The sequence below is a fragment of the Tachypleus tridentatus genome, chromosome 4 (assembly GCF_004210375.1).
Source record: "Tachypleus tridentatus isolate NWPU-2018 chromosome 4, ASM421037v1, whole genome shotgun sequence".
Lineage (NCBI taxonomy): Eukaryota > Metazoa > Arthropoda > Merostomata > Xiphosura > Limulidae > Tachypleus > Tachypleus tridentatus.
In genome coordinates this window covers 84,607,500-84,634,600 of record NC_134828.1, presented here as the reverse complement: position 1 = coordinate 84,634,600, position 27,101 = coordinate 84,607,500, and the positions used below count along the sequence as shown (strand labels likewise).

Below are 27,101 nucleotides of genomic sequence, written 5' to 3'. Positions count from 1 at the left end.
TTTATGACTCATGTCATCTCTAGCCCAGTAATCGTAGAAGTTATATTCGAAGAATTTACAGCAACAAAATTCATTTTAATGCATTCATCAAAATATAATTTTTGTCAGGTAACTTTAAGTTAAGTAAGTTTTAAAGTTTAACAATAAAGTTTCAAACCAAAATTAAATATTTGCCAGCAGAACATTCACAATGCAAATCCAAATATTTATCCCATCATAATACACTGTACTATAAAGTCAACGCTAGATGGCAGTTATTTTCCTACAGATCAGTCGACATCTATTGATTTCTTACAAATTCACTTCTTTCGTGCAATCTCTGCTTTACGCAGCTCTGGGAACTTCTGTCTTTGTAGAAATATCCAATCAATACATCGAAGGTCTTCGTGCAGGCAGCATCAAGAGAAAGGATAGGTTTTCGTTTAGTGTTTTTTCAAGATGATGTTTCTTTCAATCACTGGAAAACAACTGGTGTTATTTTGTGGGATTTTGTTATTTCTGACGTATTTCAATGAGGCATCGAAATCAGTGAGTATTGTAATCAGAATTTTCTTGAAAGAAAAAAAACTTTCCCTCAGTTTAACATTTTTTACTATTTCACTATTATCATGTTAATTAGTATTCCATGTAACAGTGTAAAAACAAACCATACCCTTCAAGCGCGGTTTTGCGAGTAGGAGCGTAAACAGTGGAATCTTGAATTCTAAGTTCAGCATGCTAATCTCTCAGTCAGGCTCAACAGTGTTCTTAAAGGGGAGGATGGCGAATGTTTCTAGGAATGAAATAGAAAAGCTTATTTTGTTATGAATTTCGCGCAAAGCTACAATAGAGTTATCTGCGCTAATCGTCCTTAATTTAGCGGTGTAAGACTAGTGGGTAGGCAGCTGGTCATCACCCATCCACCCCACCCACTCTTAGGCTAATTTTTTACCAACGAATAGTGGAATTTACCGTAACATTATAACGCCCTCCATAACTGAAAGAAAGAGCATGTCTGGTGGAAGGGGGATTCGAATCCACGACTCTTAGATTGAGAGTTTGGCCAGACCGGGCAGAGAAGCTTGTCACCAAATAACAATATGAAAACAAATTGTTCTAACAATAAAATGTAATTTCTTCCCGAAAACAGTTTAATGTGGTAATATTTAGGGACATTAATATGAATCTTCTGCTTTATTTTGTATAAAATATGTTTTATTATATATATTTACTTAAATAAAGAAAAAATATAATTTGTATGCAAGCCATCACATGCGCCAGTACGCTAAGAGAAGTGTTTTACTAGCTTCGTCTAAGGGGTTAAATCTTAAGTTCAACTGTAAAATTGATTGTATTCAATGATCAAGTTTTAAAGTTCCAGAAGTTCATTCTATCTCACAGTCGTATTGTGTGTTTTTTCATTATTCCAGTAATAGTAAATAATAAGTATTCAACTAATAAAAGTAGTTGTAGATTTCAAAATTATATTTCCGTAGGAAAAGCCATGTCTTAACCCTAATCATGATCTAAGATAGTTTATCTGCTGAATAAATTCTATTGATTTACTTTATAGCCGTAAAGTACTTACGTTATAATGAAAAATGATAACCTGACTAAAGGTAGTTCTTGTTGACTTCTGCCTGAGGCTTGGAAAATCTGTATATAAAAAATTTGTTATGACGATAAAGACAACAATAACACACACACACACAAACCAATAATAATAATACTCATTTTATGTCCGCTTTTATTAAAATTGGTCTCATGTACAAAGTTAGTGAAAACTATTTATCAATAACACGTACAGCCAATGTTTTCATAGAAAACTCAAATGAAATACAGAAAAAGTGACACCTAGCTTTTAGCTCATTTTAAAAAAGGCTGAGACTTTGCAGAAAATAAATAAATGTTAATCAGTATGGCTGCCTTTTCCAGAATAAATCTACATGTGATTTAGAGCCTATTATTATAATTTTCGCATTGATGCAAAATCTTAAATTTAGAAAGGGTCAAACCAACTTAATCAGTTATTACCAGATATGTTTTAAAACTATTCTTTTGTGCAATTGTTTTCTTTATTTCCCAACCTGTACCGTTAGGCAGAAAAACAACAACAACAACGACAAAAACAGACTCTTCTACTCAAGAAGAAGAACCCTCAATTCCTGAACACCTTAGGTAATATTATCATACTTAAATACCTTTTACGATTGAATAAGAAAAAACCAAAAACATATTTGCCCTTTCAGCTGTGAGGGCGTTATAATATGACGCTCAATATCATTTTTGTCGTTGGTAAAAGAAAGAGTTACTCAAGTTTGTTTGTTTGTTTTTGAATTTCGCACAAAGCTACTCGAGGGCTATCTGTGCTAGCTTATTTGTTTGTTTGGAGTTTCACGTAAAGCTACTCGAGGGCTATCTGTGCGAGCCGTCCCTAATTTAGCAGTGCAAGACTAGAGGGAAGGCCGCTAGTCGTCACCACCCACTGCCAACTCTTGGACTACTTCTTTACCAACGAATAGTGGGATTGACGGTAACATTATAACGCCCCCACGGCTGAAAGGGCAAACATGCTTGGCGCGACCGGGATGCGAACCCGCGACCCTTAGATTATGAGTCGCACGCCTTAACACGCTTGGCCATGCCGGGCCGAGTTACTCAAGAGTTGATGGTGAATGGTATTGACTAGTTGTCTTCCATCTAGTCTATCATGAATCACAATAGTAGTTCAAAATAAGGTTCGCAAGAAATTGCACAAAAGCCTAATATAACTATCGGGCAAAAAGTACCTTGAAAAGTAAAGATTAAGTTCAAGCAACACTTTAGTTTTAGTTTCTTTTGAATTTTGCGCAAAGCTACACAAGGACTATCTGCGCTAGCTGTCCCTAATATTGCAGCGTAAGACTAGAGGGAAGGCAGCTAGTCATCACTACCCACCACCAATTCTTGGACTACGCTTTTGTCAATCAATAGTGGGACTGGCCGTAACATTATAACGCCCCCACGGCTGAAAGGACGAGCATGTTTGGTGTGACGGGGATTCGAACCCACGACCCTCGGATTGCGAGTCGAGTGCGTTAACCAGATAGCTCTCGTGTAGATTTGCCTGAAATTCTAACCAATTATTATTATTCTCTTTCCAACTTATAACTAAATCGGCCTGATATATTTTACCCAAACCTTTTGTAGAATATTAAATAAGATACTTGAAAGATCGTGTGGGTACTGAAAAGTCGATTTGTTTCTTATATATTTTACACAAGCTAAAAACATCACAAATCTAGTGTAAACGATGTTATCATTACCTCAGAAATTAGCTTTCTTACAAGTATCTGGTGTTCCTTTAAAGATCTTTACGCATAAAGTAAAACAGGAATTCTCATCCAAAAATAGATTAATATTAGGTAATTGTAACATGTAGATACTCAATGTTTTGTACACTATACTATCGAAGTCTTTGAGGAGCCAACCAGTGTATTATGTATGAAGTGAAGGAGTAAAAAGCGTCAATACACATATTAATTTTTTTTACACATATTCGTAAAAATATTACTTTAAAATACACGAATGTTTATTTAAAGCTGTGTGCTTAGTGGGGTTGTATCTTGGTCCAGACATATATTTGCTTATTGCTATGCATTATATATAGAGAATTTAGTTATGCAGAATCTATAAATGTTCACTATATTCTCAAACAAATCTCCATGGTAATCTCCAGCTGCAGTTTAACATTTTAGATCTCTAACTAATGTGATCAAATAGTCAATAGCTACAGTAAATCACTATGAACAGTATCAGCTAGATATTACCTATATTTATTGTAACTACAATGTATAAAGTTAGCTGCCACGCCAAGTAATCATTTCTCCAGCATAAAAAAAACAGTAAACTAGATAAATAGAAAATTGGGAATTTAGAAACCCGCAAAGTGAGATCATAAATAAGTAAAGAAACAAGACTGTAAACATTATTCATATATCGTACAAATCCCTATTTTAACTCCAATTAAATCTAATTCTAGGTAATAGTATGAAGCCAAACCAAGGATTTGTAGTTTGAGTAAATAATGTTTATTGAATCCCCAGCCTTGTTTCTTTAACTAAATTTTTTTACTATTTCTGTTAGCAGGTTTTAAAATTGCCATTTTTTATTTATCTTGTGAATTATAAATTAAAGACGTTTAGAAAGATAGCGCTCCGATAGCTGTTAGCGAAATTCAACAAACAAACCTGTTTCATAAAAGGTCAGTAAAATAGCTATAAGGCTTTATGTGGTAAAGTACGTTTTAATATTAATTCGGCCCGGCACTGCCTGGTGGATTAAGGCATGCGACTCGTAATCCGAGGGTTGCGGGTTCGAATCCCCGTCACACCAAACATGCTAACCATTTCACTCGTGGGAGCGTTATAATGTTACAATCAAACCCATTATTTGTTGGTAAAAGAATAGGCCTGGCATGGCCAAGCGTGCGACTCGTAATCCGAGGGTCGCGGGTTCGCACCCGAGTCGCGCTAAACATGCTCGCCCTCCCAGCCGTGGGGGCGTATAATGTTACAGTCAATCCCACTATTCGTTGGTAAAAGAGTAGCCCAAGAGTTGGCGGTGGGTGGTGATGACTAGCTGCCTTCCCTCTAGTCTTACACTGCTAAATTAGGGACGGCTAGCACAGATAGCCCTCGAGTAGCTTTGTGCGAAATTCCAAAGAAAACTAATCAACTTGCTACTGTCCGTAAATACGTGCATAGTAGAACAGTTTATCTTTTGTGTCTAAAGTGATTTATTTCTTTGGTTTAATTACATTTCAGAATATTTAAAAGAAATTCATGTAATAAATATGAAGAGTCGTCCTTAAATTTATGATAGATCAGTAGACTGGGGGGACAGATTTAATTTTGCTCCACGGGACCAATTAGGTCCAGCTGGGCTACTGATTTTGTCGTAAAATATATTTTTGTTGAGATATGAGAATTCAGCAATCAAGTCACAAGTACTTACAAATTAAATTATTATCCATTAATGTTAGAAATGTAATAAAACAGAAACCAAGTTACTTCCTAGTCACCTGAGATCTAATTTATTTACTCCGTCATATTAGACTCCAAGTGCTTACATTTGTCTTAGGTGAAAAATAATAAATTATTTGTCTAATATTGTACTACTTAACGATGTAAGTCACCACAATTATCAGAATAAAAAAGACATATCGAGAAACTGAATGACTGGAAGGTGTTGAAGATATATCTTTTGATTTACTTGTTCACTTCTCATTGTTGTACATACAATTTTCAAACATGTTATGCAGATACTTTTGCAGTTATATACTGCATATTAATGGACTTGAATACCACAGACTAGTTAGAAAGTAGTATTTTTAGTATCATTACCAAATAATTTATTTATTGCAAAGTTTATTTTGAAGTGCTCCTTTTTCCAATCATCCTACAGTAATGGATCATTTGTAAATTGTGATAATGGAAAATCGCTTTCTTGGACTGTGTAGAATTTACACATTCCTGTGTGGAATGGAGGAACCTGCAATTGTAGTGAGAATCTGTTCCATGAATGCAGCAAGGATTACAACAAACATTCTCTTTTACTCAGAACTACTGATGGCAATCTTGAGTTATTTCATTGTTTTCACTTTGTCCTTGAGATCAGGAAATTGAAACATAGATAACTGGAACTAAGGCTGTTGTTACCTAAATTTAAGTAGTAATTTTCTGTCGTGTGAAGCATAGGACAACAGAAAAGTGTCATGGTGGCGATAGCAGCCTGAATTTCCTGAGACTTACTAAGGTCGCCTCTGTGATACATCTAGGTGTTGTAAGGCGCTAATTTGAGTCACCCAATAACAAGATAAGTAGCCAAATGTGTTGAATATATGAAATGCTAGAATGCTATCAAGTTAAATATTTAGTGTCTTGCTCCAATCCGATTAATATAGTCAAAAACATTTCTAGCTGGAAAGACGCAGTAATGACGCCCTCCATCCATATTTGGCAGTTGAAGCTTACGCAGATAACGACTTATACCACTATTCAATGGTATAATTCATAATGGTATCCATTATGATAATGGATAATTCTTAGCAGCATGTCATTCTACAAGAGAATTTGCCTGAAGGTACTATATTCTTTAGGATGTGCCCATATCTGGACTTCTTGAATATAGGAACTTGAATGTGCACAGCCTGTCAGCTGCACAAAAATAAAGTAGCTAGTGGGAGATATCTATATGCATCATCATTTAATCATGGAGTTGGTGTAAAACAGGAAACCCACAAATGTACACGATGATAGCTAAGGAAAAGTTTGACCAAATTCTCAAGTGCTTCAAAAAGTTATTGCTTTGAATACATGAACTGATGGAGAGGCAGTGCAGTGCGTTGTGCTTAGTTTACGTGATCCTTGGATGCAACACCTTAAAACAATTGGTCTAGAAGAAACCCATTGACTGCCATACATCGGGGAATGTTATATACTGTTGTGAATGTGCAAAAGTGTTTTTGTCCACATTCGCATAAGATATTGAGTGATGGTGTAGACACTGTACAACATGTACAAAAATCATGTTGCATCATCGAAAATTCCATCAGAATTGTACGTTCTCCTATTGAAAAAAATCTCTATGCGTAGCTGGTCCCTTTTCCAAAACTCAGAATGGTAACTGATGCATTCTGGTAGTAAATGATTAATTAGACTGAAACGTGTATGGTGATTGACATGCTAGCATAGTTTCTCACAGATATGTTGGATAATGGATTTCACACTTTGGAGCACGTGGAGATATTCACACAGATTAAGGTAGCCACTTGAATAGCCAGTTGTTTACCAAGTATCAGGTGTGGTGAAAATTTGCATTTCATTATATCATTTCATCTGATGATTCAGCTAAATGATTCTTGTAACTTGCTAGCTAAGTTTGTTAGTTTCAATAAACTTATAGGATTAAACAACTGTCATATGTCACAAAAACATACTTTTCAACTAAGAATAATTAGCCTAATAGTCTCTAAATATCCTGATGTTTGGACTAGTAGTACAACTTTCAATGGCCTTGTAGTACGGCTCCCTTCTCACAGCATATGTGATGCACTTTACTCAGTGTGTATTGGCTGCATTCATCAATTGTTGATGTACATGAATCTGAAATCAGGAAATAAGCAAATCAGCTATGCACGAAAAGATATTATGATAAAACAGTAATAGAATAAAAATTCGAGCCTGATAACTGGGTTTTGGTTATTGACCGTAGCAACGTGATGTAAGCAACTTGATTCTGTTGGTGCTCATTGATGTAAATTATGAATACAGCAGTAGTAAGATTCACATAAAAAACATTAATGAGTTTAAACTCTACGTAACCAAAGAGCCTCTGAATAACTCGTTATTATTCCAGGAATCAGAGTGAGATTCACTCTGATAACCAGTTTAGTGTATCATTGAATCCTATCTATGAAGATTGACAAAACATACCTCGTAGCAGTTTGTAACAAGTGACATGAGAAACTTTTATAGGAGTAGATAATGGGGTTTGGTGAACAACTGAATGACCTCCTAAGCACTACGTCTATTATTACGTAATCATCAGTTAGAAAGGTCACTTGGTTTAAAAATTAATGATAGAAAGGAAATGGCATTTTTTTGTTTCCTCAGTTATTAAGTGCTAGTTTGCATTAAGTTGTCAATAGGGTATAAAAGATAACCACTCAGTTATTGCACAGTTAGTTAATTGGTAGATCAGTAGCTGAAAGGGCATTGCGATTTTTACTTTCTGAGTTATTGAGTGATGTTCACAGTGGAGATATTAGTATGGTATTTCGTAATAATCATATGATATATCTTGCTGAATTGAAGCAGAGTTTTTTGCAGAGAAGACTGCGAGAGACCCACAAGATACACAGCAAGAAAAGTTGAAGTTGTTAAATAAAATTTTAGAGATACATCATTGGTCTCAACTGTTGACGAATAGGAATTCTGACAAATCAGTATACTGAAAGAACTACTTTGCAGTACATGCTTTCCAATATTTCAGTTAAGTCTTGCTATGAATATTAGTGGATGATTTTCTAAAGGAAGTTCTTAAGCAAACTCAAAATCTCGCATGTATGTTGAAGCAATTTTGTGTTGGGGCTACTAGCAACTGTCCCAGTTTTCCTCTTTTACAAAAGGAGAGTTGTGCTCTAACCCAGCACGAGAAATTGACATTGGCGACACGAAAAATGTACGTGATTTTGTAAGAATATTTTGTCTCAGTTATTTGCCGTGCGTATTTGATGCAGAAAATTTATTAAAAAGTCAATATGTCAATATGAATAGAACAAATGCAGTCCGGGGTTAATAATGTAGCAGGAAAGTAATATTGCTGTTATCCTAGAAGAACTTGTCTATATCCCGTATGTTGACGCTCACTGAGATGAATTATGAGCTCTAGCTGTGCCATGACCCACATGAACACACTAACAAGCTTAAACAACGTTAGCAATGGCTTCTGGGGAACAGGCTATTTCAGGAACCTGAGGAAGATGAGCAGGTTAATTCTAAAACTAACTGTATCACATAGTCTCTTGTGAGAAGAATGACTATTGTTGAGAAGTCATATATTGTTTTATTATATAAATTTCTACAACTCCTCACTTATCTATGAAAGAATATGTAATTTTAATTGTGTTTGTTTTAGGTTTAACTTGTGTCAGTAAACAAATTATAGTGTTGTTTGGCTCTAAAAGTTAGGGTCAGCTTTAGTTACAAACATAAGTACCAATCTTCATTTCCTTAGTTTCCAGATTATGCTAATTCCACTAGACATTGGTAGGAAACATTGTATTCGTAAGATGATAGCTAGCCAAACTGGCGGAATCACTGTGGTTACCCTAAAAGTTAAGATCAGCTTTAGCAAACATAAGGACCAGTTCTCACTTTCCCAGTATTTCCAAACTCTTCTAAATCAATTAAACACTGGTGAGAAACATTACATTACTAAGATGATCGTTGGCCCAAGCTGGTACTACGGCGACAGCATATTCCCAGCCCGAAATACACAACTCTCAATCAGTAATCATATGAAGTCTACTGGACTGTACTGGATCAGAATCCATTAAGCAAAAATGCATCATAGACCTGTTCTTATCAAGTCCAACCTACATTCACATACAACTTAAACCTATTTTACTGACTTAAGTCCTGAACTTTCTTACAACAAAACCCCCATCACATTTGAAGTTGACTCCTCGATAAAACCATACATTTTGTTAGTTGCTAACATTCTATTGTGATTTCAAGAGAAATACAGTGAACTGCCCAATGGATATAAAGACCTCCAGCCTAACCAATCGTGGATATGATTTTTAGATTAAATTACATCGTGGATGTTAAATAGCAATGCATCTCTTAAGTGTCTGTCTTCACGATAGTTTGTTTGTTTGTTTTTAAATCTCGCGCAAAGCTTCACGAGGGCTATCTGCTGGCCGTCCCTAATTTAGCAGTTTAAGACTAGAGGAAAGACAGCTAGTCATCATCACCCATCGCCAACTATTGGGCTACTATTTTACCAAAGACTAGTGGGATTGATTGTCAAATTATAACGCTCCACGGCTGAAGGAGCGAGCATGTTGGTGTAATTTGGATTCGAACTCGCGACCTTCAGATTACGAGTCGAGTGCTAGCCATTCCGGGCTTTCACAACAGTTAATTGTACAGTAAGTAATTAACAGTAAACTACGCATCAGGGCTCAGTTTTAGAGGGATCCTGCAAAATGCATTTGGCAGATGAACAACCAATATTAGTAGCTCATATTCACAAGTGAATTTCCTGAATATTATGCATACATTTGTTTTCTGTTTAATTCGTTTATAATTTAATACTGTGGTTCTGTTCATTTTGTAATAATAATTATCCAGTTGCTGAATATAAAATGTAAACATTTATGAGAATTTCAAATAACAGAACCTGATTACTTGCACAAAAATATTGCTTTATTTCATTTTGAGTACATGGTGAATAGCCATCTGTGCTTATAATTATGTTAAATAACAAACCTCTGGAAGCTGAACTTTGCAGTAATCATTCCAAAACAGTGCTGTAACAGTGTATTGTGTGACTAAATTTTAAAGCATCCTTCAACATAAATGCAATTACAGGGATACCATTTGCAATTACGGCTAACAAGTCTTATGTAGAACCCCATTAATATATCTATGATAGGCAAAACCACTCGCTGTATCTGTAGTGTATTATCTTCAAGGCGAAAAATTAACAGTGTAAATTTTATACCTTATATAATTCTTAGCTTCTACCTTGGCAAAGTTATAATAAAGCATGGGTCAGCACATACTTTCTACAAGCATACATGTATTATTATTCTTTTTTTAACAGAAAGTGATAAAAATGAACTATTCATAGAGCATATTTTTAAGTAATCTGAAAGAAAATGATTTTCCTTATCGCAAACATCTGCCAAAATATTCGTGATTTATTATATTTTTTATGCTTTGTCAAATATATAAAATTATGTCTATAAAAATATTTTTTCTTTACAAAGTATGGGAGCTCAGATTAAGGAAACCAGTCTCTCTACACCCATGGTTTCATTTAGATTTATTTGTAGTATGAATATGTAAAACTTACTCTGATTTTACTCTAGTTTCTTATTGTTCATAATTGGCTGGCTATTATAGTTTTATTTCATGATGGTTTAAATGTTTTTCTTGTGTTGTAACTTTATTTTAACTTGATTTTGATATTATGATTTTGATGTGTTATTACTTTATTTGCCCGGCATGGCTAGGTGGGTTAAGGCGTACGACTTCTAATCTAAGGGTCGCGGGTTCGAATACCCGTCGCAACAAACATGCTCGCCCTCTCAGACTGAGGGCGTTATAATGTTACGGCCAATCCCACTATTCGTTGGTAAAAGAGTAACCCAAAGGTTGGCGGTGGCTGGTGATGACTAGCTCTTACCCTCTAATCCTACAATGCTAAATTAGGGACGGCTAGCGCAGATAGTCCTCGAGTAGCTGTGCGCGAAATTCAAAAACAAACAAACAGTTACTTTTTTTCAGATAATTTTGAATTTTATTATATTGAGTTGTTTTTCTAGTGTTTAATTTAATTGGCTGTTGGAAACATGTTGGAAACTTTTAGCCACATAATTTAACCTTGTTATTAACCCTTTATATGTTGACTCTTAATGTTTATTTCAATATTCCCACAGTTAACCTAACAAGGTTACGACATGACCACCACCTGGGTTTGCCGAACGTATTCGACCCAGTTTTGCTTTCATTGCTAATCACAATATACACACATACTGTTCTCACTACAATATTACCGATTTTTGGCAAGAAAATAAGTAACAAGTGATAAAAACGTAAATATCAAATGAACTTAGATCAACTGACGCAGTGGAGAATATAAGTAACATCAATATGACGTGAATGGACTAGAGATCATTTTGCTTTGTGCTGAACTCAAGAGGTTCGTCTTCGACGAATTTCTAGACTTTGCCGAACTTCGTTAGATCTATCATATACACTCCAGGTTTGTCTACACAGGGGCTACCCGCACTAGCCGACTCTAATTTAGGGATATACAACTAGAGAGAAGGCAGCTAATCATTATCACCTACTGCCAACTTTTGGGCTACACTTCTACCAACGAATAGCGGGATTGACTGTAACTTATAACGCCCCCACGGCTTAAAGAGCAATCATTTTTACTGTAACAAGGATTCGAACCCGCAACCCTCAGATTACGAGTGGATCACTCTAACCGCCTGGCCTATACATTCTAGATGTCTATCACGTGTGTATCCATCACCGAGTAATATCCTGTTAATCTTCTAGATTTACAAAAATATCAGTTTAATTCGAGAACTATTCTGTTGTAAGAGTAATCGAACAAACAAAGACCGTGGCTCGACGACATTAATAGATTCTTACTATTCTCACTCATGTTAGACATTTTAATAACGAAAGAAAAAATTCACAATTAATATCGGTTTATTCCATGAATATAGTTAATGAATTGTTAGAGACTGTATTATAAAAAAGTACTGTAATATTCACGTGTTTTCTACCTGCTTTAATAACAAAGAATTTAAAAAAACATTTATTTGGTGTGTATGCAGTTTTAGTACAGACAAGTGGTCCAGGCAGTTGTTGAGATTACTTTGTTTTATTTGCTATATTCTCTATAGTAGATAATCCGATTCTGCCCAAGATAATATATAACATCTGGGTTGAAAAGTTAGAACTGTAATATTAATTTGAGTTTCAGACAAAGCTACACAAAAGCTATCTGCATTAGTCGTCCCTAATTTAGCATGGTTTGATTTGTTTTGAATTTCACGCAAAGCTACACGAGGACTATCTGCGCTTACCCGTCCCTAAGTTAGCAGTGTAAAACTAGAGGGAAAGTAGCTAATCATGACAATCCACCGCGACATTTTGGATTACTCTTCTACAAACGAATAGTGGTATTTACCGTCACATTATAACACCCTCATAGACGAAAGGCAACCATGTTTGGCGTGAGGAGGATTCGAGTCCACGACCTTCAGATTTTAAACCAAGCCATCTGGCCATAATTTAGCATGAAAGGTAGTTAGTCAACACCACCCATCGCTAACTCTTGAACTACCTTTTTATCAAAGAAGTGAGATTAAACATTACATTATAATGTACGAAAGGGCAAACATGCTTAATGATGAGGATTCGAACCCGCAGATTTTAGATACTAGTAATATTATAATTTTAAGTTTAAGCACTTCAGCCATTGAGTGTAGCATAATACAAGTAGGTGTTAGCAGGTTTGTTTTTTTTTTTTTGCAAAATAGACTCCATAGAGAGCCTTTACGGAACTTAGATAACATTTATTATCGTCTTTATGTTAAACTTCAGTGAACTGATTTAAAGTAACTTTTGGATCTAAATATAAACCTTGATTTCCGAGGAAGGCAGTGTTTGTTTAAACTCATGTCTTAAGCATTGGTGTTCTTTTAAGTGAAACTTTTAGTAAAAATAAAGCTTCACTTGGAACTTATTTTCCCTTCACTGTAGTTTAAACTTTGGACTCTAGCACGCTCCGAATTTTGAAGGTATCAGTCTGTTTAGCTTAAATTCTTTGTTTTCTCTTAACTATATTGGTTTCTTTTTTACTTGGAGTTTATTTTACTTTTCTTAATTAACAAGGGATTGTTTGTTTTGAAGTTATGAACAGAGCTACACAATGGACTATCTGTGCTATGCTCTCCGCAGGTATCGAAACCCAGTTTCTAGCGCTGTAAGTCCGCTGAGCTACTAGGAGGCAATTAACAAGGGCGGTCACATTGAATGCCAAAGTATTTAATCATGAAAGTTGTACATATTCACGAGAAACACTTGCTATTTATTGTGCTGAAAAAAAAGTCTGCTTTTTGGTTCCCATCTTTCTCTCTCTTTCTCTTTGATTTGCGTGAAAATATTGGTTCCAGTTTTGGAAAAAAATACTTTCGGTATACTTGAACTTCAGTGTAAGATACAAAAGGCTGTTTAGTGTAGGTGGTACTAATTAATTTATTTTGTGAATTAACATTTCATCACTGTCGATAATAAAGAAATTTCTAGAAGGCGAGCAGACGATTAAGTGATAATTATATAAATAGTGTGAGATATGCGGGAATAGACAGACAGAGACAAAGCAAACGAGAAGGAATTATGCCAAAGAAAAGTTAAACGCAAAGTCAATTGTCGTAGGAGTGGAAGGTTTTACGGTTGATATATTAGAGTGAAACTAGTGATGTTGTAAGAGGCTAGAAGAATGGTTTATTTCGTCAAAGAAAGTCCTAAAGTAATTGAACTAGCTTACTGGACTTTGACAAATAGATAGACGATTCTCGGAAATAAAAAGAGAAAAAAATGAAGACAATTTTTAAAAGTATATGATACCATCTACTAACTCGACGATAAATTAAGAGAACTACATTTGGATAGTTTGGGGAAAAAATAGAGAAAAATGGTTTGGCTTGTCAACTGAAATTCTAAAACAACTGAATAAGCCTAAGTGAACTTTGATAACAAGGACAGAACCATACAGTGTTTCTGGTAAACGGTGTTTGTTTAAACCCATACCTTAATCATTGTTTTTCTTCTAAATGTAATTTTGAATATTTATATTATATTGAAAATAAGTGGAGTGGTGTTGTTCGCCGATTTTTAAATTTATAGCCAAGGAGTCACAGACACCTACTGTAGAAGAAGTCTTAGCTCAACATCCATATTATTCAACCTATTTTCTAGATATATGATATTACGAAGAACAAGCTAATTATTTTGACAATCGACGAGTCATAACCAGGATTATTCCGTGGTAAACGGGCAGAGAAGAAAATGTAAACGACAGCAGAAATATGTAGGTCTGCATAAGCATAACTGTCGTAGTAACAAAATAGTGTAGAAATTACAATTATACCATACAACCACGTCAGGTGATTTTGATAAATAGGTAGAAAGAGGATCTTATGTTGGGTTAAAAGACTGTGAACTAGGATAATTTGTTAAACAACAACAAGAAGTAGAGAGAGAAGAGAGAGAGGAAGATAACTAAAAGAAGAAAAGGAGAGGCTGGAAATAGAAAGAATGAGAATACAAATTGTGAGAGAAAAGAATGAAAGGAAAGACTAAAATAGAGAGAGAGAGAATAAGAGCACAAATTGAAAAAAGAAGAAAAATGAGAGACTACAAATAAAGATAATAAAAGCACAAGTTGAGGTAGCCAAATTCACGCAACTGAAGAAAGCCAACATTTCAAAATTGGACAGAAGGTTTTAGTTCTGCAGAATGCACTATAAAGTGAAAGTTAATGGCACAACCATGATCTACCACGTCAATCTATTGAGCAATATTTCAAAATAGATATTGGAGCAAAGTGTGCTGATTCAGGACTGAAGATACAATAGTAAAATATCATGACTAAGTGTGCAAATGATGTCAAGTGTATTTACTTTTCTTGTATTACTGCACCAAATGCGTGTAAATGGTGTAGACTATTTTTATATGGGGAAAAACAAACATATTCACTTGCGTTCAGCTTATGGTAAATAGATCATTAAGTAGCACGGTTGAATGCCAAATCATGTTAGGGATATATTTCAAAGTTTTGGTGTATAGGAAAATGTATCAGAAAATATAAAATCATATGGATATTAATATGTTAAAAATGGTCGAAGATAACCCTAAAATAAGGATGGGCTGTCACAATTGAAATAACTGCTGATTTAGTCTTTTCATAACTAGCTTGGAATATGGTTTAAAGACATCTGCATTAATAAAATGTAGAAAGGTAGTGAACACTCACTTATCCGTTTGCTTGTTATATATATACATATCGTTTAATAACTCTTCAAAAAAGGCTAGTATCAGCTTCACCCCATATCTGTGTCTAATACCTGGTGTGGGATAAACCCACTTTAAGGAGTGATACAGATACTGGTACAAGTTGGTATGCGTAGGAGTTCTCCCCTTGTATATATATTATTTGGAATAGTCATTAATGTACGCTGTCTAGATATTATGGGATACTACATAGGATCCTGGTATTATATTATCCCTTCTCACGTCTTTAGACTGCGTAGGTATGTTGTGTTCCTGTTCAGAAACTCTCCCTAGACCACCAACAAACCAGTTCATGTTCAAACAATTCTTGTAAATAAGGATATTTTTCTGTTTGTTCGAGTATATAATTTTTGTTTCCTTGCTGCCTGTTTTAAATTGCATTACTCTGTAAAACCTTTCCAGAAGTTACTTTTTATGACCACTTATATTATTATTATCTATAGCATGAGTATGCCAGAAAACTATTTGCAGTATACAATTGTTCAGCAGAGATGCCAACCATTACGATTTGAGCATAATCATTACGATTTTGGTGTATACATTACGACTATACGCTCATACAGACAAATATTACGACTTGTTGCAACTCCCAAATTATTATATATTATATAGGCCAATACAATAAAGTGATAAATTGTTCCCCCAGGGCTTGAAAAGGGTGAAAAGAAAATTTATAGTGAGATACAAATAAATTTTGAAAATAAATAAGACATAGTTCAAATGGCTGCTTGCGATAATCATGTTTGTGCTTGAAATAATAAAAAATATTTGTATCTCCGACGTCTACCAATAGTTTGAGTGCGGTGTTTCTCCATACTGGGTACGTGGGGGAATCCATAGTTACGTCATCACTGCTTGTCAGCCAATCAGCGCTCGCGTAGATGGGTATTTCTCGTTTTCTAAGCGGCATAGAAACACCAATGCGATCGTTCACAAGATGGAAAAAAAAGAGGCCTCGTTCACCAGATTGTCTTGTTTCTGGCAAATCTAAAAGGACTAAAACTGTGAATCAAAAATTCAGGAAAGAGTATTGTGCAGAATATCCGGTCATTGCATCAAAAGTCAGTGACAGTCATGCGTTTTCTACATTTTGTCACATCGATTTTCTGTGGCGCATGGCAGGATAAACGATTGTTCCAGACATACAAAATCGGCATCTCACCAACAAAAGGCTGAGGCGAAGACAAAAACGATGCAGATAACGACATTAATGAGTAATAATTCAAAATATGAAACCATATATGCAGAAGTGATGTTCACGCAATTCGTCATTGCTCATAATTTACCCCTAGCTGTAGCTGCATGCAAGGATATCTATTCAGAAAAATGTTCCTGGACTCTGATATAGCGAAAAAATATGACTGTACTAAAACCAAAACTACAGCCATTGTACAAATGTTGGGTTGTGAAGATGACAAAATGATTTCAAGCATACTTACTAACAGTGTTTACAGTTTAGTCACAGATGGATCCACAGACATGGATGACTCAAAACTGTATCCAGTGGATGTATGATATCTTGACCCTTTGCTTGGAAAAATTGTTTGTTCTCTTTTGACAATGGTGGAATGGAAAAAAGCTTCAACGGAAGAGAATATTTACAAGCTTTTGGACCACGAACTGAAAAGAGGAAAATTCCATGGGAAAAGTGTCTTTGTTTTTCTTCAGACAATGCCTCAGTTATGTCTGGTATAGGTAAAGGTGTGATGGGACACATCTCAAGACGACAGCCTAGCATTTACTTCATGGGCTGTGCCTGTCACCTCATGAATATTGTTGCCCAGAAAGCTTCCAGAGAACTGCCCCCCAGTTTCTGATAGATATCTACTATTTTCTGGATAAAAGTGCTGACAGAAAACTACATTTCAAAGAGTTTCAAGGATTTATGACAAAGAAAGAACAAAAATTCTACAACTTGTTAACACAAGATGGCTATCACTTGGGGTGTGTCTCAACAGAATATTGGACATGTGAAAGCCATTGAAAAAGTATTTTCACTGTGAAAAGGAAAAACTAGTTTCAAAAGGATCTAAACGTGCAGCTCAGTCATGCAGAAAGGATTTAACAGTCAGGATATCCTCTCAGCCACAAAGGGACACAAAAAAACAGTCTCCAAAAGCAAAGAAACATTTGATATAACTCAATATATGTTTAAGCAGTCTGATCTTGAATTAAAGAAGAGACAATCAATGAAAAAAAAAAAAGAGAAGAAAACGAAAGCTAGCAAAGAAGTAACCAAGAAAAGTTATACGCAGAGCAAGTTAGATAAGTTTTCTTGGACAACAAAATGAACTTGTTATTTTGTCATTTTCTTCAGTCTGCAATTCCTCTATTTGAGCAAGCCAATTTGATATTGCAAAGAGAAGAACCTTGCATACACATTTTGCATAGAACTCTGATTACACAAGTTTAAAATATACTTGTCAGATACATCAAGCCAGAATATCTTGAAGGCAACATCACTGAACTTGATTACAACAGTGAATCCTTACATAAATCTGATGAGACATTTTCTATTGGAAATGCTGCCAAGGAATACATTGTTAAATACGAAAAGGACCTGGACCTGATAAGCTTCAACACCAGTGTCAAGAAACACTATATTGCAGCTACAAGTTACATGATGAAACATTTCCCTCTAAATGATGAACTTCTGATTCACGCAGAGGTTGCTGATCCAAAACTGAAAGTCAGCAAAGATTCCTCTTCTCTACGTTTCTTCACAGACAGGTATCCTGTCCTTGTCAATACACATGAGCACAACACTATTGACAGGTTGGAAGGGCAATATTTGAACTATCAAATTGATACTTTCTCAGAAACTGTTCTTCAGTTGAATGTTGACAAGTTTTGGGTTCAGCTGTCTACAGTTAAGGATTGAAATGGCGACCAGAGGCATGACATTCTATGTAGGGTTATGCTTCTAATGCTGATAATCAAAGAATATTTAGTTTAGTGACTAAAAACAAAAACACGTTTAGACCAAACTTGAGCACCTCAGTTTTGAAACAGTATTATAACACACAAGATGTGTATACAGTCAAATGGACAATGTTTTCATAACTCCCAACCATCCAGATACATTCTCATGAAAGCAAAGACTGCAGCAGCTGCAAAACTATTACAATAAGTGTCATAAACATGATATCAACTAGCCCTTACACAAAGACTTTTTTTGCTTACTGTTTGTGCATGTTCAACGTTGTTTTACCAGTATGTTTGTTACTCTGAACTAAATAAGACATAATTTCAAAAGATTTTTTTTAAATTTATTCATTAAATACACAAAACACAGTCATAAATGAGCAATCTATAGCAGTAATAAATAATAATAGTTATAATCATCATCATCTGCCACTCGATTTCTTAAGGATCATAGGGCCGCAATCACTGCAGTTTCCATAACAGGCTGGATTTAAGTGAGTAGGTTGTTAGCCCACTGCACCTAGCCGTCCCTAATTTAGTAGTGTAAGACTAGAGGTAAGGCAGCTAGTCATCACCACCCACCGCCAACTCTTGTACCAACGAATAGTGGGATTGACCTTCACATTATAACGCCCCCACGGCTTAAAGAGCGAGCATGTTTGGTGCGACAGGGATTCGAACCCGCGACCCTCAGATTACGAGTCGAACGCCTTAACCCACCTGGCCATGCCAGGGCCTAAACCAGAGAATGCGTTGTTGTTTTTCTTGACATTTAATCATTTGTAAATATGTATTGTAATATAAACAGAGCGTATTAGTTTAGTTTGAAGAATAACAATAACATTTTAAAAATTAAATGACAAGACTTATGATATGTCCACAATATATTTTCTTTAATTACTTCCTGCTCACTTCTTTCTAATTAAAGTAAAAATTTTGTGGAATAATTTAGATTTTAAACACTCGTTTTTAAATACTGTAAGCATAAAGTTTTGTGGCAGTTGCTCATCATAATTTAATCTAACATTATATCGAAAGCCAATTATACATAAACTAGGTCAAACAGCTATTAAAAGATAAAACAATCATACAGAGGGCTGAGTGCGTTATATTACAACAGTCTTGGAGCCTCACAAGTCATTACAGTCTACGTAGCTGCGTCCGATTATGCTCCGTCTGAAATTAACGCATTCTGATGACAGCCCTGCATCGCAGTTTCCATAGCAAAAGACTCCTGCGTAAGAATGCCATGTTCATAGCACGACAATCCTCCCTGTGAGCTTTCCATAATCCATCAGTTTCCAAGAGCCCATTTCAACAGTCAAATTGCACATAAATTTCTAGGTGACTTCATATTGAATTAGCGTAATTACCAATTTCATTCTTCAACTGTTTGACGTATGTGACAGTTAAATAGAAGGTATTACTAGAAGCCTTATCTCAATGAACCCACACCCTAGTCACCTTATTTCCAGATGGACATCTTTCTTGCTAATGTTGTGTACTGTTGCCTGGAGAAAATGGATTTCCCACTAACTTTTGCGTACATGTATTCTCACCTGTCACAAGACACCGCATTTTGCTTACCATGGCAAGGGGAAACTTTGTTGCAGGTCTTTCTCTAGATGATTCTGGTGTACAAACTCAATGATACTAGAAACAAAGGTATACGGATGGGGTACGAGGGATATCCTTACCTTTGAAATTCTAAGTCAACGATCTGATCACATGAATATTTTGCACCAGAAAGAGTTGTTACACATCATTCTCAAAAGTGATAGGTTTTTGGTGGCATTAAACTGCCTACATAACCCCAAACATTATCGAAATGTAGATCAGTTGCATTATTACACCACGACTTTCTATCAGTTGTGGATACTACGTGACTTGCTGATTTGCATATCCAAAATAGTTTTAATAAGGCATAAGTCAACAATGTATTTGCCTTATAATTACCAGCAGAGTAAGTAGGTAAAAATTTATTATTCGTATTCCTTCTGAACTAAAAACACACACGCCTACAGACTTGTGGTGTTTTTAAGCCTATTGGTTACATTGCTTTCGCAACTTCCTGCTGCAACATTATACATACAAATAACGTTTCTAATATATTTTTGGTTGCAATTATACAAGATTGACCTGAAATAGTGTTTTACATATGAAATCGTCGACGAACCAATTAACAGGCATGTGATAAAAAAACAACAAACAAATCATGAAGTATAACATTATTTTTACAGTAAGCCTATTTTATTAATTACTTCGCTAGCTTTCAGCTTGTAACACCGTTCCAGCATAAAGTCGTAACAATAAACGTAACGATATGGCTGCAAAATTCAACGAACGTCTAAAGATTATGCTAAACATTTTCTTACTTTTGAAGATATTTCATGAAAGTAGGAGAACCAGAGAGAGAAGGATAAAAAAAAAAAGACACAAACATGTATTACCAACAAGTGAAAGACGTCTAGTTACGTAAACACAGAAGTTTCGATGGTTCCTACATTCTATTAATAGCTCGAAGCGTTGATGAACAGTAAATATACTACACGTGAGAAAAACCTGAACACCGACGACGAAAACGATGAAGTTTTTGTTTTCAATATTTTTCCAAGAACAGTTCAGTGTTTCAAAAAATAACTAAATGGACTTCAGGCTTCTTAATAAACATCCGGCTGTGATCAAGACTGGTTCTGTTTATTTTCACTTTGTTAGTAGTATTATACACTTACTTATTTTAATATCTGGTATACGTATAGAAAAGAGCTGTTACTAAATTTAATATTCCAATACTGAAAACAATATTTCTAAAATATTCAATAATAATTAAATATTAATTACACATATCAATATCTTCTTTCCCTTTGCAATGTTGCATGACTTTGTAAGAGGCAAGAAAAAGCAATTTGTATTAGTAATATTTTCAAATGAGCATATCGAGGTTAAATTGTAATAACGTACTATTAATATACATTAATAGTTTCTACAACAAAATATAAAAATTATTTGGCGGATCATCGATCAGTGACTATGTATTCAAGAGTTTTCTTTCTAGTGTATATGGTGCTCTATTTAAAGACTGAAGAAGACAAAGTGCTTACAAAGTTTAATTCTACTGATTTTACAGCCCCATGTTGAAAGAACTTTGACCCTGAAGACTATTACATATTAATTTCGTGAGTTATGAAAATCTATTATCTGTCATATTTAAAATAAGTAATATTATAAAGTTAGTAAAATGAACCGTAGATTAAAATTACAACTTCGTTATCAAAAAGCAGTTTTTAATTATTTAAAAAGCGAAGTAATCTATCCAAGTATTACAGTAAATCACCGTGTTACTAAAGATGGGAAATTACACTTAGCAAATGCATAATCGATGTGCTAGCTCTTATAATTTAGGCATGTTTTTCAACTTGTTTCTTTAAATCAGTGACACAGAGCCATAGGCGTCTTTACTTATTGACCAAACTAGAAGGGCGTCCATAATGCTATAACTTTTCACCTACTTCTCAGTTTCTTATTATTATGGGGCCCTATTTACTGTGGTCCGGTATGGCCAGGTGGTTAAAGCACTCGACTCATAATCTGAGGGTCGCAGGTTTGAATCCCCGTTACACCAAACATGCTTGTCATTTAAGCCGTGGGGGCGTTATAATGTTACAATCAATCCCACTATCCATTGGTAAAAGAGTTGCCCAAGAGTCGGCGGTGGGTGGTGATGACAAGTTATCTTCCCTCTAGTCTTACACTGCTAAATTAGGGACGACTAGCGCAGATAGACCTCAAATAGCTTTGCTCTAAATTCAAAAAAAACAAAAAACATTTACTGAATTCTGGCTGGGGCTTCAGAATGACTAAATTTACCCCTGCAAAGAGTAATATTTTTACTAACAAATAATTATACTGCAGCAATTACAAGTAATTAATATAAAAGTGAATATGCCCATTATGATTTTAAAACACAATCACCCATATTTTGGTTACCAACGGGGCAACTATACAAAAGTGACAGTCCCACAAGTACGTACCTAGAATTCCTGTTAAATTTTCTTTCAGTATGGTATTCTTAAACCGTTATTATGTATATGAACATAACTATTTTTGTTTCACTTCACAACACAATGTGTGTTTCCAATCAATAGATCATTCAGTGAACTGTTTTTATTGCTCACTTGCTAAATTCATAGAAAGCATGTAAAATGCTTGAAAAAAGAAGTATTTTCATTTCATTTTGCAAAATATATAAATACTTATGGTTTGTGTAACTAGATAAACATCAGTTGAAAATTAGTTGAATTCAATTTAAAAAACCATATATTACACAATTTATCAACATAGATGAAGTAGTACTGAACGTAGGTTTTTTTAAACAAAACACTTACTGTGTGATTAATATACCACCCCAATATAACACTTATTTTTTTAACAGCCTAAAATGAAACACAAGATCCACAACAGAAAAGAGATCCAAAGAAATAATGAGCTATCCAAAAACCTTCATTGGAATATCCATGACAACCATGTGGACCAACAGCAGTTGAAAGAGCAGGTAAATAACTTTATTATATATAATATATTACATTTATGTTACAAACACTTAACAGTTTAATAATTCTTTTTCAATATGATGCAAGTCCACTGTGTTAGTTGAATTGATCATTCTGGTTATGATCTTTGTTAGAGAAATAAACAATTAGTTACATATTGATACATGTATGAATATTATACTATAACAATGAACAAGTTTACTCTAAAAACATTTTGTAAATTTATATAATAGAATCAACTCACAAATAACTATTAAACTAAATTCTTAAAACTTTTAAAACTTCTATTTTAATATTGAAAATATTAAAGCTATGAAAATCTAAATAACACATCATTCCTACTTATTTCTGTATCATTACTTCATTTCAGCTGTAAATATCAGGCAAGTTTAACCAAGTTTAAAAGTTTTGTCACCCTTAACATATTTTCAAAACACTCATTACCATCATATTTTATTTGTTTCAAGTGTTTACACAAGATTTAAAAATTATTGTTATTTAATCCTTTTTTAAACAATTTCTGTTAAGCCATGTAAAATCCACAAATATTTCATTCAATCAGAAAACTTAAAAACTATTACTAATTATTTTGGGTATCTTTTTCATTATTGGCAGTCTTTTTTGGTTAGTTATCAACATGCCAGGTTTTTACTCAATATATTACGCTATGTAACAAAATTTTTACTCTTTCTTGTTCCTGGATAGAAAGTGTTATTTCCCAATTGCTTATGCCTAAAGTAAATGGAAAAGACCTATTTTTTCTCTTCAAACTTTGCTTTTGTGACCTGGGAGCGTATAACAAAAACATGTTGGAAGACTATATTTGGGGGCTGATACATGAAAGTGATTTACATTACAGTCATAAATCTCAAAAAACTAGTCACTTCTAAACATTTTTGTATAACATTAGTATAAATATATGTAAATCTTGATTCATATGTTGTTTTATTCAGACCTTATATAAATAAAAATGTGCAAATTTGCCAGTTTTTACATAGAAAATAGGTTAATTTCTAAATTTCGTTATCCAGGTCACAAAAGCAGTGTTTGAAGGGAATAATGGCCATTTTCTGTACTTTTACAACACAAGCAATTAAGAATTAACACATATTATCCAGGAACAAAATCTGTGTTGCATAGTGTTATTTATCATCAGTCCTTTCTCTTTCATCACTGGTTTGTGAAAGAATATTTTACTAATAACCTCTGTATTACAGGTTAAAAAACATTCTGATCTCAGACATGATACCAGTACCAGTGAACTTGTCTTCCAGACAATCAAGTCAGCAAATAATGGGAACAAAGGAAAAGATGACTGTCAACCTTTAATGATGAACAAGAAAGCAAGCAAAGTACTTACTGGACACAAAAAAATATCACATGGCCACCATCTATGTAAGTCTTCTATTTATAGCAGGCAAAAAAAAATTAATGCAGTACTATGGTAGATAGAAACAGGAGCTAGTTGAATGAAAACACTATAACAGAGTAGTTATGTTTTCACTATCTTAGTCAAATAAAGTGTGCTTATAGAGATTCATATTTACATAAGTTCATACAAAATGTTAACAAATATATTACTTGTCCAAGAAACAACTATTGCATAACAACTGTGTTGTTAAAAAAATATGAGATTAATAAAACAAGAAGCACAATTTGTTAACATTGTGGGAGAGAGGTGTATTTATTAAGTGTGTACACGTGTATAATTTTCCATGTACTCTTTTCCATCTTTCAGCAGATGTTCAGCAATTATTTTTATTTTTTAAAATATATTTTTATCATTATCATTCCAGCTAAGGCAAAAAAAGGAAAAATTAATCCAGACATGAAGAGTACAAGTAAAGGAGGACACTACCATTTTAACCAAACCAAAATAGATAATAATCACCTTCACAAGGCACAGCATTTTCATTCAAAAATGTTATTAAACAACCTGAAAGATCCTGGCAATGGCCTTGTTGGAAACAAAAAATTAAACAATCTTTTGAAAACTGCATCAGGCCGAAAACTTCCCAAAAATAAAATCAAGAAGTTGAAGAAAACTGCTGAGAAGAAGAAGTTAGTCCCAAAGTTGAAAGCAAAGTTTAATGTGTGATCATAGATGTATTTTCCCTATAATTCAAATACTAGTAGGCTTCAGCTCAAAGAAAATAAGCTATTTGTTGGAATGCTTGTTATTTATTATTTACTTAACCCATTCACTGCAGCTGGGATGTATATTTCCCAGTACTCCCAACCCCCCTCATATTGGGACTGGGATCCAGACCACCCAAAGTTCATCATTGGAAACTAGTGATAAATATTGATTTGACTTAATCCCAGTTGCAGCATGAGAGGATGGGAGCTCTAAGAAATATACATCCCAACTGCAGTGAAAGGGTTAAAGAGAACTAACACTATTAATTATTCAGTTACTTGCTTTTTAATGTTTTAATATAAAATTGAAGAATACACTCCAAAATCCTAAAGCTTTCAGGAATTTTTATATTTAGATAGATGATTTGATTAGACACTCACCTATTTTACAGACGGCATGTTGTTCATCTAAATACACACAAGTAGCCTGAATCATTTACAAATGTCAGAATATTTTTATGATGTCGACAGAACAAGTAACACAAGTACTGTAGTACTTACTCCTAATACATGTAAACAAAATTTTAGTTTTCATTTCTCTTCTTTACATTCCACATACAAAATGTGAAACATTCACTTCTTTTTTACTTTCACTGATAATTTGTTGGTTTTGATTTGCAACTTTCTCTAACTGATTTATTATGAATTTTTAAATTTAGTTCATAAAACATCTTGGTAAAAAGCATCAGCCACATAAATTAAAATTAAAACCAAGCAAACACAATAAAATAAGTAGTATTTATAAGCAATGGATTTAAGTGACATAAGTATGTGAAAATGAAACAATGCATTAGTTTGTCCTTTCTACTTGGAAAACCTAAACTATTAGTATATGTTTCACACCAGTAAGATGTAAGTAAAATAGTAATAGTATCGGTGTTTGTAATACATCAGCATTTGGATAAGGAAAACCATCAAGTATTCATTAGTTCAGTCTTTGAACTGAAAGATACAAAATCAACAACAGACTAAAAAAAAAACCAATAACTGAAAATTAATTTTTATATATTTTTTTAAATTTGAAAATACTTTGGATAATTGTTCTAACAAAATTCTTATCCTAGAACATACATACACACTGAACTTCTGATGTTTTCATACAATATTTCTGATGTTTCTCAGTATTTTGTTCTGAAATGTCAAACCAAAAAATGGTACTATTTTATTTTAATTGTTCTTTAAATAAAATGAGTGTAAACTATGATAACACTGATAAACACAGTAAAATTACAACAAAATATTTTGTTTTCATCTGTTTCACGTACATGACTCAAAGCATCAGAAATCTTTTCAATAACCACCATTTTTTTTAATCATTCAGACAAATGTTGGTTACAATTGAAAGTGCTCTTGTGAAAAATTCTGATTTATTTGCAAATGAGGTTTAAAAAAAACATTCTTGATACAAATATACACAGAAAGAAATTCTTATGTTTTAAAAACAAAGACAATAATTTTGAAGAGTATTTTTACTTAAGTCTGGCTTAAGGGAAAAACCCTAAATCTTCTTTTGACATAATTTGTGTGGTAAACAGATTTAATAGGAATTGTATTTTTTACTTGAAACATTTTGATTCTGAAAACATTGTTTATAATTTGCTTTTATTAAACATTTAACATAAGAACTTGCACCTAGGAAAATTATATATCTTCTTGTGTGAACAGACCAACAGAATTTTAGTTTTGTATTTTATAAATTTTTAAATTGCAAGAATTAGTACTTTAATAGCCCCAAAAATATTAGATACTAGTAGTGACAATAAAATTGTTTACTGTAGCTTTTGTTCATGAATGTGTAATCACAGAAATGTACCTGTCTTAACCAATTCTGTGTTGTTGAAACAGAAAAATAAAATATCTTTGAAGAAACTTTCCTGTCTGAAATAATACTGAAAGTCATTAAAAAAACTAAAATACAGTGTACATACATAACTACATACATCACTTTAAAGCTTGTATTATTTCTTTATTTATTTATACTGAATTACATTTGAAGCCACTCAAACTGTGCTTTAATACTGCTTACATATTATTTGGCCCCTAAATAATCTGTGACATAAAAAGCAAAACAAATTAAATATATGATAGATGAGGAACTGCAGAGTCATTTAAATTTTAATTTATTATAATATTCTAG

At 33.9% G+C, this 27,101-nt stretch overlaps 1 protein-coding gene across 3 annotated transcripts; it reads left to right on the top strand.

Annotated features, from left to right (window-relative positions):
- Window positions 1–277: 277 nt before the first annotated feature.
- On the top strand, window positions 278–26,833 carry LOC143249595 (uncharacterized). Of its 3 annotated transcripts, XM_076499716.1 has the most exons (5): window positions 278–528; window positions 2,079–2,157; window positions 22,708–22,827; window positions 24,043–24,220; window positions 24,622–26,833. In XM_076499716.1, exons 3-5 carry the CDS (start codon window positions 22,714–22,716, stop codon window positions 24,921–24,923), a joined length of 594 nt encoding a protein of 197 aa, XP_076355831.1. In that variant the 5' UTR covers window positions 278–528; window positions 2,079–2,157; window positions 22,708–22,713; the 3' UTR covers window positions 24,924–26,833. The 3 variants fall into 3 exon arrangements, with proteins under 3 accessions (XP_076355831.1, XP_076355830.1, XP_076355832.1); XM_076499715.1 differs by lacking the exon at window positions 2,079–2,157 and having other exon boundaries at window positions 281–528; XM_076499717.1 differs by lacking the exons at window positions 278–528; window positions 2,079–2,157 and adding an exon at window positions 21,316–21,451.
- The last annotated feature ends 268 nt before the right edge of the window (window positions 26,834–27,101 follow it).

What these genes read in the sequence shown, in the direction of transcription:
- LOC143249595 (XM_076499715.1), top strand. Translation starts at nt 439, where the DNA reads ATGATGTTTCTTTCAATCACTGGAAAACAACTGGTGTTATTTTGTGGG. An exon ending in TCAATGAGGCATCGAAATCA is followed by an intron (nt 529 to 22,707) that starts GTGAGTATTGTA and finishes TTTTTTTAACAG; the next exon opens with CCTAAAATGAAACACAAGAT. An exon ending in ATCACATGGCCACCATCTAT is followed by an intron (nt 24,221 to 24,621) that starts GTAAGTCTTCTA and finishes TTATCATTCCAG; the next exon opens with CTAAGGCAAAAAAAGGAAAA.